Genomic DNA, 17,054 nt, shown 5'->3' with positions numbered 1-17,054 from the left:
ACAGGGCAGGTATGAAATTTCCTAATTCGTTATTTTAGACAATCTGATTGCAAGCTCACCGTTGTTCGCTGCACAGACAGAAACACTCTTTTTTTACACAAACAAGTTTGTGCTCTTATTGAATGTTTTCATTTGATAATTTCTGTTTCACATATCTAGAAACATTTTCACAATCCCCACGTAATTATAATACGTCCTCCCATTACGATGCTGGCCTGGCAATCCAGTTCCACGTCAAAGTAAACAAACACAATTAATTGGTAATCAAATATTTACATGATGAGAGTAAATCTTGCTGGGGTGACAAGTGTGGGGGGGGGGGGGATCAGTAGCCCGGTTCAGGAATCCAAGCACGATACGGGAAAACAAAAATCACACTTTGTATCCGTTAAATGTTTCAATGTGGTTTAACATTTTGATTTTAATTATTTTGAAAAATAAATATTTTTCATGGTTGAATGTTCCGTTTTTGAGCGAGTCAGTTGTTTGGCCAGGGGTAATCCCTTGTGAGCGACGGCGAGTGTGACTCAGCGAGCCCTCGTCTAAGTATGAAAAAATAAAGGGATTTTGGTAATAGGTTTTACCCTTTTAACTGGCACAAAAACTGACCTTTATTCAAGGCATCATGTTTGCAATAACCACAACACAAGCAGTCAAAAATGCAAACAAAAAGAAACAACTCTGATAATGATATGCACTGTCCTTGAAATTGATTGGTCCACACCCGAGACGGCTTTTCTTAGAGCCTAGTCTCCACTGGTGTTGGACCAAAAGACACCAAAAGGCGTACAACTCAAAAACAGCGCACTATCAGAGTATTGAGGGCTGGGGGTGAGCATTTACATTATGAGACCTTCTTTGCCAGTAACACGATATAGTAATAGGTTTTACCCTTTTAACTGGCACGAAAACTGACACCTTTATTCAAGGCATCATGTTTGCAATAACCACAACACAAGCATTTTTGACTGCTTCTGTTGTGGTTATCGCAAACATGATGCCTTGAATAAAGGTGTCAATGTTTGTGCCAGTTAAAAGGGTAAAACCTATTACTATATCTTTTTACCTGTTCAAAGGAGGTCTCACAAAGGGATTTTGATCGACTAATGGGAGCGCACGACCAGAGCAGTTTCCATTGCGAAAGTGTGAGAGGTTTGGGGATTTTTTTTCCCCCCTCCTCTTTCAAGCGAAAAAAAATGTTGCAGCAGATGCAAGCGGGATCTGTTTTATGACGTCAAGGCTGCAGACATGACAGGAATGCGAGCCTCTTTAACCTTGAGCTGAGAAGTGGAGGGTGGGCGCGGAGGCACATTTAACACGTTCAAATGTTCACATCTGATTAGCACACCTAGCACACTTAACTTCTTTGCCAGCCTTTCATGTGGTAATAAGGCCAAGCCGCCTGGCAAGCAAACATTGCGGCATTGTCCGCCGTTCGTCTGGAATAGCCAAGAGGCTCTTCTTGCCGTCTTGAGGACTTACAATTGCGTTCATATAATTTGCTATGTCATCTGTCGCTCGTTGTGTCGACATCGAGATGCACGTTTAGTTCGTTGGCAATCTCCTTAACATGGTACGTATTTCTCGCGAAAGCGATCGTCTTCTTGACACTCCCATGTGCAGCACACGCGTTCGATCGACAAGAACCCTTGAGAGCGTTGATTGTGATCCACAACTACGCATCGTTGTAGTCGAGTGAATTTCTTGTAAACTTGACGACCTGTCTCATGATGGGAAAATCTAAATTGAATCCACTGCGTTAGCACACGGTATCTGCACAGCAGCCCGCGTATGGGTGTTGCAGCGTACGTTTAGGAAGGGGATCGTGAAGAAAGAAAATTTGGTTCGAAATCTTGGAGGAAAAAGACATGCTATCTCACTGCATACACATGCTAAACATCACCAGCAAGGAATGACCATGAAGGAGATAGGGTCTACATCAGGCCTTTAACCTGAATTTATATTGCTGTAATGTCCAGCAAGTCACCCAAAAAAACATGTCTGCCTGCATATTACAATTCAGGCAATGGACTCTTCTGAATTGTATCTTTGAATTGCATTAATCCTTGAAAATAACGTCTGTGAAATTGCTTTCATTGAGCTACGTTGAGCAATGACCCTAAAATACAATCGTCACTCTCTATATATCACATTACAGTGCACTTTAGACCAAACATATTTTTGATCGTGATATTCCTCGTAGGAAAATGCAGCGGTGTGTTGTAGGCGCAGTTGACACAAAAGCGAAGTTCCCAAAAATGATGTGGATGTCTTAATGTGCCGATATGTCAACAACAATAAGGGTCATAATTTTTTGTTTAAAGCTTTCGTAACTACAGGGATTCATATTCTTGTTTCTTTCGGTAAGGTCACGTAGAAGGGAAACAATAAAATATTATTCTTTTTTAATATTATTTTATTGTTTCCCTTCTACGTGACTTTACCGAAAGAACCAAGAAAAATGTGTCATCTTAAGCCTTTGCTCGTTCTTTCTTAATCATAATCAAACCACGGCACGTGAAAGGACCCTGCATGAGACCGAAGCAGGAGGATTTCTCCACAATTATGACTATCGCCTGATGAAGCTGGTTGTAATTACCAGCGAAACGTCATACACTAATTGTAAATGTTGTGGTGGTTTACTCTCCAACACAGGTGTGCTGAACTAGTAATTAATTGGCATGTTTTATTTACGTGACAAACCTTACTAATTGGCTGTGCCAGGTGGTGGAGGATTTAACAACATTTATATTTATGCGATCTAACCCAACCCCCCCCCTCCTCCTCTATTATGGATGATATATTGGTCGCAAAAGCCTACGTGTTAAAGGGCCTTCATGAATTAAAGCTCATATTCTGTTTGTTGTGTCATTTACAAGTTTGGAAGCCTCGTTGAGTCCAAGGGACTCCATTTCAGTGGGATGTTTGGCCGCGTTTCCTTCTCCCTGGACCTTTTGAATGGGCGCGCAAAAAACCAAACTACCCAGTTCAGTGGCTGAACTGCCATCTGCTGGCCACCTCGCGGCCGAGCAAGGTGGACAAATCTGTGCGAGCCCTGAAACGTTTCCTCCAAAGCAGTGGACCAACAACCGTAATGTGGTGCTGTACACCGAGGCAGTTTTACGGGTATTGGGACAATCGTTGCTGATGTTGTGGGCGCGAGCCTTTCAAATGCAACACCGTAGGCTCACAAAAGTGTTTGCCGGTGCATGCCGATGCATGTCGGTGCATGCCGGTGCATGCAGACGCATTCCTAATAACCGACACCAGCGCAGACGCTCGTTTGGCGCTCACTTGGCCCTCCTTTGTTCCGCCCGGAAGGAATTGTAAAATGCGCCGCGCATGCAAGTGTCTCTGAAATCAGGAGTGAGTTACAGCTGAGCGTGCGCAGAATGGAGCCACATTGAGCAAGCGGTACTGCTCGATGTAAGAATCCCCCAGGGCAAGAAATCGCCCCTGCCTGTCACATCAACTGATGGACAGATGCGTTTAATGTTCATTATGCATTTGACAAGAGAGAGGAGCGATTAAAATTGGCACATCGTGCCCTCTCGACGTAGCTGCGTGTGCAACAATTCGATAGGAGAGCTTTGATGTGTAACTATTACAGCGTCGGTATATCTATTTGATGGCAAAAATAAATGAAGGAAGATTGTAAGTAGGGTGAGGTCGAAGGGATGACATTAACCTCGTTAGATTATTTGATTCCTCATTGGTACATTTTTTTCCTTCCCAAACCGGATCTTTTGCAGCACGATAATCTCACCGCTGCATAGATCGCCACAGTGTTCGCACATGGTTCGGGTTACAGCTGCTTTGCGCATTGCATGTGCAAAAGCCTCCGTTTGCCGAGCACGATTCCCAAACGGTCATATTTTTATAAATAGCTGCGCTGATACATTCTGCTCGCCTGCTTGGAAGTGCACTGGAAGTATGTTTGACCTCAATTAACAGCAACAGTCCTCAGCGGCAGCAGAATTCGGAATGACGCAACAGGAAGATGCCTCCTGGTTTCATGAACCGAGGCTCGGGGGGGGGGCGGAATCAGACCGATGATCGAGTTATTCCGTCTGGGCAGCTGTTTTTACCACGTCTGCTCCCGAGTAAAAGCCTCTTTAAGTGATCCGTGCGGTCAACAGCCCCACTAATGCGGATTGCCAGAGGTTGTGTTTGGCCAGGTGGGCTGGCACGCACCTTTAATCTGGCCACCCCGCTGTCTCGGCTTGATGAATTTTGTCGGGGGTGCAAGTTCGGCACGCACCTTTTAGAAATAGTGCCCTTTTGTTTTGGTTCCGATTACCAATGCAGCCGCGCAGAAAAGTACAGCAACATGCAATTGATGAAAATTGTATCCACATTCTACAGCAATGTACTTTCAGACAGATAGAATGTTTAAAATGGACAACACGATGCAATAACACAAAATATCAAATTGTGACCCACGTTAATGATAAATCATTGCATTACTGGGCAGGTTAAATCTTTACCTACCTATCACGTATATGAAAAAATATAAATCATTTTCAAAGACAGTAACTCATAACTTGAAGCCCTCACAATATAAAAAAAATCATTAAATGTTTTAATAAATTTTTTTAATAAATAATTATTTTGCTCTTACGTGGCATGTTTGGCAAGTTAGGAAAATTAAATGACTCGAGAAAACATATGAATGTATGTATGTTACACTTCGTTCGCACCGTACATCGCCAACCATGGCAATCTGAGGTGTGAATGGATGACACAAAAAGTTTACACCGCTGGGTCAACAGCCTTCTTTCTGTACTGCCTTATGCAGTTCTTCTCATGGTTTAAGTAAAAAAAAAACACAGCATGAATCAGAGATTGATTGAAAGGCATTTGGGGAAATTGCTGTACGCATAACGAAGGTGTGTAATCGGACGAGCAAGCAAAAACGTGCAACGGTATCGTTCGTGGCGCATTCAGTATGAATGGCAGGGGGTTAGGGGCACAGACTTTGTGAACTGCAAGCTTTCACAATTCACACAACCTCGTTACTGTTTTGTCGTCCTGACAATACGTGCCAAGTTCGATCTCGATCCGTTTGAGGACGTTACCTTGCGGGGGGGTCACGTTGTTCTAGTCAATGCTTCCGCGTGGGTGCGGCCTTCTACGTACGCAGTGGGTTTAGTGGTGGCGCAGTGGTTCGCGCGCTGCGCTATGAATCCGGCGACCCGCGTTCGATTCCTGCTCATGGCCACCAATACCGGTAATGTTTATCTGAACCGGTCATGTGCCCTCCGCTCGGTCGACTCGGCCTGACATGAGTACCCGGTGCGATGTGTAAACATCGCCACTTGAGAGACAAAGCCAGCCGGGCGTGGTGCTGGCCACCCACCGCTTTTTGTGCTGTGCCCGCCTTCACAGGTGCTCGCTAATAACACTTGCCCCAAAAGTGTGTTGAGGCTATACGGGAGATCTTTGTCTTTGTGCTTACTCAGGCATTCTCCTTACATCTCCCAAGGGACCGCTCATGGAGCTACTCTTGGGGAGTTGGGGTGGAGGCGAGGGAAGCCTTATTAATGTAAACAAAAGCACACAAGAAGGTGGGTCTCACAAACACAGCACAAGTTAAGCCGTTAGACTTAACTTGTGCTGTGTTTGTGAGACTTAAGGTTTAATAACTTTCGAGTGTTTTTATATTGCACCATAATCAGCCCTGTTCAATCCACTGCTGGATAAAGGCCTCCACAAGCTGTCACCACCTAAAGATCCTTCGATGTCGCAATCCACTTGGTGCCTGCAAATTACCTTATTTAATAGCTCCCATCTTTACATTCATCTCAAAGGCGCGCTCCTTCCCTTGGCTTGCCACTTTTCGTGAGTCTCGATCACTCGGCGATCATCGCTCCTCATTGAGCATGAACCGTCACGCAATCTCCGGCCGTCCTCGCGGCAGCGGCTTTTGGCTGCTAGCCACCAACCAAAAACGGCCACCCCGTTACGCGCTTTCAGATGCGGTTCTGCGGCTGTCTGGAACGCTCTTCCTTTCGATATTGGGAAGCCACTGGAGCTATACACTGTTAAATCACATGATTGAAAAAACAATTTCTTGAGAAATGTTTTTTTTCTGTTTAGTTTATTGTCCTTCCCCCACACCTCCGATGAGCACGGTTGGTTCGCTTGCGGTGCCAAAGAAGTTCGACATAGTTTAACACGGAGGCTTTCGCGACCAATATTATCCACAATAGAGGTTTTTTTTTTGGGTTAGATCGCGTAAATATAAACGTGTCTTTAAACCCGGTTGTGTCGGGTGGTGGCGGGCTTAACGACACATGTATATGTACGCGATCGAACCCAAACAAAAACTATTATGGATAAGCTCTACATACATACGTACCCAGAAATGAAAGCCGGGTTGACCGAGTTCTTGGATCGTTGTGCTAACCATTGCGCCAGCACTCCCCACACATATACGCACAATAACATGGTCGGGTGACACCAGCGCCCTTGGTTGGGGAAGCTCTGTGCTCAAACAGAATGGGCTCCAGGGTTATTGGTGGACAGAAGACACCGGTACAGCTACATCTATTGGGGCAGCAGGGGGGAGGAACCGTCCCCGCACCTCCGATTTGCACGGTTGGCTACGTACGGTGCGAAAGACGTTCAACATACACACACGTAGAGTTACGTGTCATGCTGCCCAAAAATGATGCCTTTTAACCGGCGTTTTGTTCTCCAATCCATCTTGTTCATCTTTCTGTCTCTCACTTTAATTCCAAGCATTCCTCTCTCCTCGCTTCATTATTTGACCAAAATTAGTTTATTTTCAATTTTCGTTTCGACAAGGGTTTGCGTTTTATGTACAGAAAACGAAATCGAAAAGGTAAAACGCTAATTTAGACGGTTAATGGCGCAATAATGTTCTCCGACACAGACTGTGTAAGGGATTGCTCGCGAAACGAATTGGCGCGTTTGAAAGAAACCCCTCTTAACGAGCACCCTTGTGAACGATTCATCGCTTAACCACGGTCCTCCATAGACCCCAATGTGTAGTAGTGTATAATGTAGTGTAGTGCAGAGTAGAACCCCTCTTAATAACCACCCCTGTTAATGACTCATCGCTTAATGATGGGTCTCCATAGAGCCCAGTGTGTAGTAGTGTATAATGTAGTGTATAGTAGTGTAGAGTAGAACCCCTCTGAATGAATGACCACCCCTGTTAACGACTCATCGCTTAACAATGGGCCTTTCGTAGAGCCCAATGTGTTCGCTTACCGTCCATTCCCTGTTAACGACGGGCTGTTGTAGGTACAGTAAATGTTACCTCATGCATTGATTTACCGTGTTTATTTTAATTGTACGTTTTCATAATGTTTGAAGTATCTTTATGTATTAATATCCATTCTTATTAAGTACTTTTTTTGGGGTGAAAAAATGTAACTTTTTCGATGTTATCGAAACGAATTAAGCCTTTAACATGTATTTCTTAAAATTGCTTAACGACCAGATCACTTGACGACCGGTCTCATGGAACCAATTGCCACCATTAAGAGGGGGTTCTACTTGACATGCATGCATACATAGCGGGCACACTTTTGATGTCAGCTAACAGATCAAAGTAAAAATCCACGTTATAATTAATGCCAGCTGCCAGACAGTATCCCAGCTCGTGACGTTCAAATAAACACACGTAATTGGGTATGCCGATATATTGAAAAAAAAAACATCCTTTAGAAAGCACTCAAATAGCAAGCCATTGAGCAAAACAACTCGGGAGTTTTTGTTACCAGCGTTGAAAGTCCACTCGTGAAGGAGCGCTGCATAATGAATAAAAGTGCCTTTCGCACACACACACATTTGTTTTTGGCTGGTAACCACACGTCTCGCGAGAAACTCAATATGCTCGAGAGAGAGAGAGAGAGAGCCCCCGCATTTTAAGGCCGCGTCTTTGCGAATTGTGACGCCACTAACAGGACGCGCCTTTTGAAGGCGCCCACTTTTGCGCGATTATGTCGGAGGATATATATATATATTTTTTGTGCTTGTGCTTGCTTAGCTTTCCCCACTACCCCACTGCACAACCGCGCCCCGCCGGAGCCAGGCCCGGCACGGATCGGGGATGCGGCAGGTTTTTGTTTTAATTGAGGCAATGCGCGGGCCCGTTACGTCACAACAACGTAACGTAAAGTACACACGCCGTCAATGTGAGCTATTGTAAAAGGCAGGGGGATAGAAAGATGGGGGATAGAAAGATGGGGGATAGAAAGATGGGGGATAGAAAGATGGGGGATAGAAAGATGGGGGATAGAAAGATGGGGAATGAACCCGCTGCCCCTGAGATGCGCCAGGTGTTTTTTTTTTATGTCGAGTTTGTTGTCTTTCCCGCGCACCTCCAGTTAGCACGGTTGGCTATGGACAGTGCGAAAGAAGTTCAACATACATGCAAACAATATGCTGGGTTGGGGGGGGGGGAACCTGGGTTACACAATGTCGCCCTTATTTAGAGGGAGAGTCAATGAATGGATCTCGAATGATAAGAGAAAAGTTTGGGTGCTCTAATGTTGAAGGCCATCCTTTTCAAATGCAAGGTAATTATTATACCGTAATCCTTGGGTATTTAGTGTTGTTCACCTGCCCAAAGAGGCTCCCGATTCGGTGGCTCGATCGATATTACTTGCATGCGTACCGTCGCACGGCCGCTCTTTGTGTTTAATTTGTTGTCCTTCCCCCGCCGCACCTCCGATTAGCGCTGTCGGCTATGTCCGGTGCAAAAAGAAGTTCCACATACATGCACACACGTGCAATACGCTGGTGGGACCTCGGGTGCGATGTCGGGTTATATTTGACCTGGGGACAGATGCTTCACATGCTGTGCGCCCCTTGCACAAATTGACACTTGCACGAGTCCAAGACGCACGTGGATGCTATTCCCACCCCCTGCCCCCCCCCCCGAACCGAAGCGCGAACCACGCAGACAAGCAAACTCTTTCACACGGCGCTGGTGTTGAAACCTCGCTCCACGGTGCCAACGTCTGTGGCCGTGGCTACAAGTTACATTCAAAAACGGGGAGCGTACGGAGGATGACTGACGACGGGCCCTGTTGAAGGACCGTTGGGGGGGGGGGGAGGGTAAAGGGGCTCTTGAAGAGCAAGCCAGCGATGATGAAGAGAGAACATTCATGCTTGATTTATGAATATTGGATGTAAATGATTGTAAATTGATTTTGCAGCCTTTATGATTAATTTTAAAAGTCGATCCATGAGCATAAACACTATAATAGGCATCTATTGATATACGTTTTAATGCACGTTTTAAGCAATTTTGCGCAACTTAAACAAGTGAAAATCTGACAGCATTTCAAGACTGTAACCAAAGTGGGCCGAAGTGTCGAGGGTCTCCCTGGACCGGCAATAAATCACGTAAGAAGTGATGGAATTTGAAAAGTTATGGAATTTGAAAAGCACCTTCAGCCCATGTGGCTCAGCTCTTTCAGCGTCCAACTGATGCCCTGCCCTTGTGCTCATAGTCCCAAGCATCAGCGCGTATCCTCAAAAAACACCCTTTCTCGACCAACCCCACATCACCTTTTAAAAAGCGGTAAAAAACTGCACGTGATGGTAAAAGTCACATTAGAGTCCGTATGTGTGTTGAACTTCTTTCGCACCGTATGTAGCCAACCGTGCTAATCGGAGGTGTGGGGGGAAGGACAATAAACTAAAATACAAAAAGGAGCTTCATAGACATTTAAAAGTGCATGGCTCCAGTGGCTTCCTATATTAGAAGGAAGAGCGTTCCAGCGGTTGACCGTCTTTGTTCGATGGCCAGCCACCAAAACCGCTGCCGCTGCCGCGAGGATGGCCGGAGTTAGCGTGATGGATGGTCAAAAGTAGAGGTTGAAGTCACAACTCTCAGGAGGGCATTGCTTACGTGACACAAACGCAACCCTTGAGGGACATTCATTTATGTAAACCGCTCGTGGTAAATGTATTTCGCATCTCAGATTTAGCAGGGTTGGCTCCGTACGGTGAGAAATAAGTTAAACATACATTATGTGAAACATCGCGCCAAGTGTTCAACATGCATGCATATATAACGTCCGTCTTCACCCGTGGCAAGGAATTGCAATACCACCCAAAATCGGCAGGATAATAATGCAACTCCCCCCTCCCCACCCTGCATTGTTGTTGCGCTGTTATCAGAGGGAGCAAATGCTTGATGCTTGTGTGTATACCGCTCGTTCTCTACCGTCTTACTGACATTCTAGCATCTTTGGTCGCCGTTTTATGAAACTGATGCTTGAGATAAGTCGTACTCCTGTGTATATTTCCACCGGGATAGATCTTGAAGGCCGCATCGCTGTTTTGTATTTTCACTTTCTCCTGAATGTCATGAAGGAATGGACGATAAAGATTTCAAAAGTGCTTTAATACGCACACTGCAATCTCAAATAGTAATGTAGCTGTAACTGATGTTTGCTCCTTTAAGGCTATTGCATAGAGTAGCCTTTTGAAATGTGCCTGTGTGTCTGCTAATTTTGTGTGTTACTGTTGTATACACAATGGATTCATTTATACAACATTTTTTAAGGAGAAGCCATAGCGCAAATTAACTGTCGCTGAAAAAAAAGGAAAAGTGTCACGCTGCATTAAACAATAAATTGCAGGCCGGCAATAATTCAACCGCTGAGCGATTCAATGGATTGTCACAACTTGGGATCGTGATACAGTTCCAGGATCTGCCATTCTATCACCAGTCTCGTCCATCGGTGATCTCCCCCTTTGAGCCATGTCTGCTGCCCAAGCCGCCGAGTTAACAGTCAATATAATATATATGTATGTATATTGAACTTTCTTTCACACCGTACGTAGCCAACCATGATAATCGGAGGTGTGGGGGAAAGACTCCATGCTGGTGAGATGTTAACTACCTCGCCGTGTATACAGGAGGTTATGGGTTAGATCCCGACCCTGATGTCTGCTGTATATTTTGAGTTTGCATGTCTCTTTCTGTGGTCACATGGCTTTTTCTCCTGGTCTTCCGGTTTTCCCTTCAGAGTTATTTTTGACTGCTTGAAGTTTCCACACGTAAGCCATTTTGTTGAGCTATCATTTGTGACCAAGTCGCTTCTGAAAAAGAGCTTTATAGCTCAGTGGGCCTTACCTGGTTAAATAAAAAAATAGTTCAATAGTTTTACAACAAACTAAACACAAACAGCAGTTGTAAAAAAAAAACAGATATCTCAAGTCGGGGTTTCTTTTTCTGATCTACGTGGGTTTCCTCAAATCCCTCAATGACATAATTTACAGATGAAAATTTTCGTCGGTAATCGGCCAAGTTCTAGTGCGGATGTGGTTTCTCTACGTCCGTGCCCGCAGACCCACCGGTCGCTTCGTTCGTGTTAACAATCAGCAATTCACGTTGGAGGTCACGGAACGTGCTGCGGAGAGACTGGCAGTGACCATTAGTGACAATACTGTGGCGACCAGTCGTGTCCCTCACTGCGTCACTGCCGCTGTCAGTTGATCACATTTGCTCAAATCCATTGTGATGGTGATCGAAGACACAAAGACCACAATGCACTTCTTCATGAAATTTGGATATGGGTTTTTTTTTACATAATGTACAATGGCTTTGTGCTGTTTACACATTTTTTTGTTTTGTTTTAAATCCACGTGTTTCTCTTTCTGCATATCAATGTAATTTCAAGCAAGCACCTGGTCATGCTTCTTTGTGTGCTTTCCAGCCTTTGTTCAATTTTGTTTCGTCAGTATCCACGTTTCTGATTCATATGGCTTAACACGTTAATTTGCACTGATTGCAACATTTCTTCTCTGAGCACGTTGCTATGTTGCATTTAATTGTCAAATTAATCATTTTAAAATCTCTTGCTCACCTCTTTATTTCATCCTCTTGATCACAATCCCCCTTCAATAGTTGACCTAATCGTATGCTTATTAATATATGCTTTCCACCCGAAATGCTGCCTGCATGGCCATGCTACATTCTTCTGTTGGGTCGATTATCATTCACAAACGCGCACCGACCATTGCATGGTGAAGTATGGTCCAGCGCAGTGTTTCTCAACTCCAGTTCTCGCAATAACCCCTTGGGGTGCACCTCACCTAGATTAATGATCTCCTCAATGCGTGTGCAAGTTAAGCCACTGCACGCTGCTGCGTGCACCTGATGGACCGTAATCACGGAAAGCCGAGGGGGTATCATTATGCAGGGATGTTATAGAGCAACGTAACAACGATCCCCCTTGACAAACTAAAATCATGGCCCCCTGAAGTCTCCTCCACAAGCGCCGAATACGCCACGCGTGCCATCAACTGGGAAGGTGAAGGAGCAGGGGGTGCATCTTCTTGGTTATTTCGGTAAAGTCACGTAGAATGGAAATTAAATAATACAAATAAAACATATTAAAATAAAATTCTCACGACGTTTCGGCCACAACACAAGTAGCCTTCTTCAGGTGAAGGAACAGAACTGTCGGGACGACAGCGCTTCAATGAACGCTGCTAAGATTCGCAGCGTCCTTTAAGCTAGGTGGGAGAAGTAAAGTGCCTTGACAAAGGCGTTTACTAAGAACCCTCTGGAATGCCACCATTGTGACATCAGTTACCTCTGCGCAACAACTGTGTATTGGGGTTTATTACCAGCGCTCTTTGTGAAAACTTAAATGAACACCTTGCAACTGATGTCTTTTGTATCCTTTGATAATGCGGTATCACACATGTTTGTAAAAAAAGAGCATTTTAAAAACAAGAACTGCCAAAAATACCGCTTGGGTGAAATCAGCCCGACCGTTTTTCTCTTTTCCTCGCTGTTTTTTTGTTGTCAGCTTTGCTAAGCGATGGCATGAGCCGTGAGCTCGCGCACGCACACACACACGGCACATCTGCCAGCGTGGCCGTAACCATTCGAGTTAGCATTCATTAACACCGGCTGTCTGGGTAGGCTTCCGGGGGGGAAGACGGCTTGACGCGTATTTAGCAGTTTGCGCGCCCGTATCTTGACGTGAAGGCTGCTGCTCCTCACGCACCGCGGCGGATGCAACAATTGCCCCATTGCCATCGCGCCGTGGGCCCGGCTGTGCGGCGGCTGGCGCTGAAAGGTCCTCTTCGTATATCTCGTGTGGCGGCGGCGGCGGCGGTCGTGGTTACGGGAATGGGGCGACGAAGCGGCGTGGCGGTGGAGAGTTTCGCTCGAGAACCGCAGCGCACGCTTTTGTCGTGCCGAGCGCTCGTCGATGGCGCTGCCGCCGCGGCTGCCGCGCTCCGTTGCAATCGTTCGTGTCACAAAAATGCACCCCCCCCCCCCCGCCTGTCTTTCCTCCAAGGCCACGTTGGACTTGCACAAGGCAGGACCCCTCTGCAGACACGATAGAACATAAACTAAAACTAAACAAAAAACTCAACATTTTTTTATTTTTCCAGATAAGGCCCACTGAGCGATACGGCTCTCTTTCAGAAGCGACCTGGCTATCACAAATGATAGCTCAACGAAGTGGCTCGTCATCGTGTGGAAATTAGTAGCAGCCAAATAACTCTAAACGCGTCGTTGTTAATTCTAAACGTGGAGGGGATACACTGGAGGACCCAGAGAAATATCCACATAATCACGGGGAGAACAATCAAATTTCAAATATAGAGGCTTTGGGGGTCGGGATCGAACCAGGCGAGGTAGTTAAAATCTCGCCACATCGCTCGCCCCATCCCATGTCACGCATGCCCATCAGCTTGTATGGAGTCCAGCTTGGAAAGACTTTTCTAGTCAGGACACACTTTTTTTTACCCTTCCATTCAATGCTGTGTTTGAAAGGTGTGTCACGTTTAATTATATTTTGTTTAAGCTTACTTAGTGCCTGCACATTTTTTTATTACGCATGAGCATTAACAACTGGATTTCGTCAACAAGATGCCTTTTCAAATATATATATAGCTGTCGATTATATTTGGTGGTGGTAAGGTTGTGTGAGGCTGGACCAGCAATGGTAATTCCACATTTCAATTGTGGTGTTATTTCTCTGTGCATACTTCATATAAAAAAACACAGCCAGAATGCACCATGAAAATACCTCATTTACCAATTGCGGACTCAGTATATTTAAAATAGACGTTATTTTAACGGGCTCATCTCTCAGGGAATAATCCACATCTCCGCGCACATCGCTTAAAGCCAGCGCTGCGTTTAATTCCACATCTCCTTCATCACCGCCGCGCCATTATCGCTCTTTACGAGCATAACGCGTTGTACAATGAGCATTCCTCTGCCCCCCCCCCCCCCCCACACGTAAGTGAAAGCTATCGCCACGACCAGCGTTGGGGGAATTATCGACGTGATGTATGGAATCCCCGCGCCTTCCTAATGCCGCACATTTATCAGCGGGCAGGGGCGTGGGTTTGTTTATGCCCGCGGCGCCCGATCGCGCACACACGCACACACACAGCCTCTCATGCCGCACCGTTGGCCGATGGCTGGTAAGGGGAGCGTTGGATGAGAAGGTGGGTGGGGGGGCCATGGGGGTGGCGTCGTCCGCTCCCGACGCTTGCGTACCATTGGCCGCCGCCGACCACCGATTATCGGCAGCGCGAGGCAGACCCCCGGCGCGCCCTTTTCGCGGGGAGTGGCCGACCAAGAGGCGTGCGCTTGCCCGCTCGCTCGCTCACTCGCTCGTTTGCGCTCGCTCTTCTGCCGGTTCGATCGAGCAAACGCTTGGCTACGCCTCCCAGCGCCGGCTTCGAGAAAAAAATGTAAATTGTCACCACGCTGGGAGTGGGCGTGGGTGTCTAGGAGCAGCGGTGGGGCTCTTCTTGCAACAGAGCCGTCGATGGCTTTGGCTGCCAGCGTCATGCGAGCGATCCTCGGAAACAACTGACCGATGTCGCTAGTGGCAGGCGTTCTCTGAAGTCGCACGCTCGTCTGTGGGGCCATCCGTTAAAAGTAGCGAGGAGAGGGGTGGAGGGGGCGTCAAGATTTGATTTGTGAATCTGGTTTGTTCAAAAAAATATATATAAACCCAGGACTGTCTGTTGGTCTCTTTCTGCTTCTTCTCCTTAATTTCATCATACCCTCGGCTTGTTTTCCATTTCTAAGTTTCGGGGCGGGCTCGTAAGTGTCTCCTTGTGACATTCCTGCTGAAAAGAGAAAATGGTTTTCTCAGAAATGAGCCCCGAGCCTTCGATGAAGGTGCACCTCACGAACGGGACACGATTCTACACGTTCCAGGTAAGAGAGAGAGACAGCCACACGGCGTGCGTTTGTGTGTGTCCGTTATGCTGGAGTGGGGAGCGGTGGTGTAGCGGTCAGCGCTACGCTGCGCTACGAACCCGGCGGTCCGAGTTCGATTCCCGCTCACGGCCAACAGCAGTGACAATTATCCACACCGGTCCTGGGCCTCCCCTAGGACGACTCGGCTTCAAATGAGTACCTGGTGCGGTATTTAAACATTGCCACTGGGGAGACAAAGGTGGCCGGGCGTGGTTTAGACCACCCACCCCCTTGTGTGCTGTGCCGGCCTTCATAGGTGCCCGCTAACAGCACTTGCCTCAACAGTCTGTTCAGGCTATACGGGGGGATCTTTGTCTTTGTTATATTGGAGTGGTAGTGTAGCGGTTAGCATACTGCGCTATAAACCCAGCAACCCAGATTCGATTCCCGCTCATGGCCAACACCAGTGACAAATATTTGAACCGTTCCTGGGCCTTCCCTAGGTCGATTGAGCCTCAAATGAGTACCTGGTGCGGTGTGTAAACATCACCTAGTAGGGAGACAAAGGCGGTCGGGCGTGGTGCTGGCCACCTATCCTCTCGTGTACCGTTCCAGCCTTCATAGGTGCACACTAACAGCACTTGTCCCAACAGTCTGTCAAAGGCTATACGGGGAGATCTTTGTTATACTGGAGTGTCAACGATGCTTCTTTGAAAATTAGCTTTACGTTGCCTTGCTCAAGTGATTTTTGTCCCATTGTTTAACAATGTGTTTCTTTGCATCTGCTTTCGCACCTCCGATTAGCACGGTTTGCTACGTACGGTGCGAAAGAAGTTCAACATGCACACACACACACATGCATTCTTCTTCATACACTATTCGATCCTGATAGCCACTGCAACTATTGTGACTACTTTAGCGCACGATTTTAAATCCCTTGGCGCCATAACAAGTCACTTTCTCCCTAAACGAGCATGTGGCGTGTCTTGCGTGACTGAAATTACCGATGGAAATTGCTCATTCCTATGGCGAGGCCCCGTCTGTCCACATGTACCACAATGAGTTTACAGTCTTGTGCTCCGTCTGTATGCGCGTGGGCGTCTGTCTGCACTTGGTCGCTATTGGCCTCTTGTGGTACCGCCAATGAAAAGGCCGTGTCCGTGATTTAGACAAATGTGAAATATTAAAACGCAGCGGATTTAATTTATCCCATTAAATGTATGCAAAAAGCCATACGTTGCGTGCTCTTAAACACGTTCAAGCTCTTGGTCTTAAAGTTGTACATGTGTAGCCTTCCTGCAAATAAGTATATCGTTTACGTGTTTATATATTTACACACGTGCTATTTCTTCTCTGTTCGCACAATATTCCGCATCGCTTTATGCGGGGCATTTCACGTTGAAATGCAAATGCTTCCGCCTGTTGCGTTGCGACACTTTCCTTGGTTCTTCCGTAGACGAGACGCGGCGACGATGACGACGTTACGACGTGGTCGCTCCTTGACGCACGCACGCACGAGCCCCTGCGTCATTGTTGTGCAATTCGAGCGTTCGGACAACACCTCTGCGTGGGTGTCATTATCAAATGGAAACGATCTGTCGTGCGTGTGACGCGATGCCACCGCTGCCGTAGGCCGGCAGTGTCAGAAGCGCTCTGTAAACATCGCGACCGCACGGGGCGGCCAGCGTTCGTCGTTGCAACGTCGGACCTCGCCCCACGTCAGACTCCGTGCTTTGCCAAAGGTTGCCGCGGAGTTTACGCGCATCGCGCGTTTTCCCGTGACGCGGCGCCTTCGAGATGTTCCCGGTTCTTGGAGGGGGGTCACGTGACGAGGTCACGTCGCGAGGTCTTTAGCATCGCGAGAGAGGGATTAACG

General features: G+C 46.8%; 1 protein-coding gene across 13 annotated transcripts in view; it reads left to right on the top strand.

The window, feature by feature from the left end:
- LOC116945543 (liprin-alpha-1-like) overlaps window positions 1–17,054 on the top strand; it is a 273,534-nt gene that overhangs the window by 87,037 nt on the left and 169,443 nt on the right. The window contains exon 1 of one of the 13 annotated variants that reach the window (XM_076069409.1): window positions 14,499–15,196. The exons of the other annotated variants lie outside the window; for them this stretch is intronic. Within the exon in view, the coding sequence (XP_075925524.1) occupies window positions 15,119–15,196 (78 nt within the window). The 5' untranslated portion in view covers window positions 14,499–15,118. Of the gene's footprint in view, window positions 1–14,498; window positions 15,197–17,054 lie in introns of those variants that run through there. 13 annotated transcript variants of the gene reach the window in all.

Source organism: Petromyzon marinus, chromosome 24, assembly GCF_048934315.1.
Source record: "Petromyzon marinus isolate PM22_M1 ecotype Great Lakes invasive population chromosome 24, UKy_Petmar_22M1.pri1.0, whole genome shotgun sequence".
NCBI classification, from domain to species: domain Eukaryota; kingdom Metazoa; phylum Chordata; class Hyperoartia; order Petromyzontiformes; family Petromyzontidae; genus Petromyzon; species Petromyzon marinus.
This window is presented reverse-complemented; position numbering and strand designations above follow the sequence as displayed.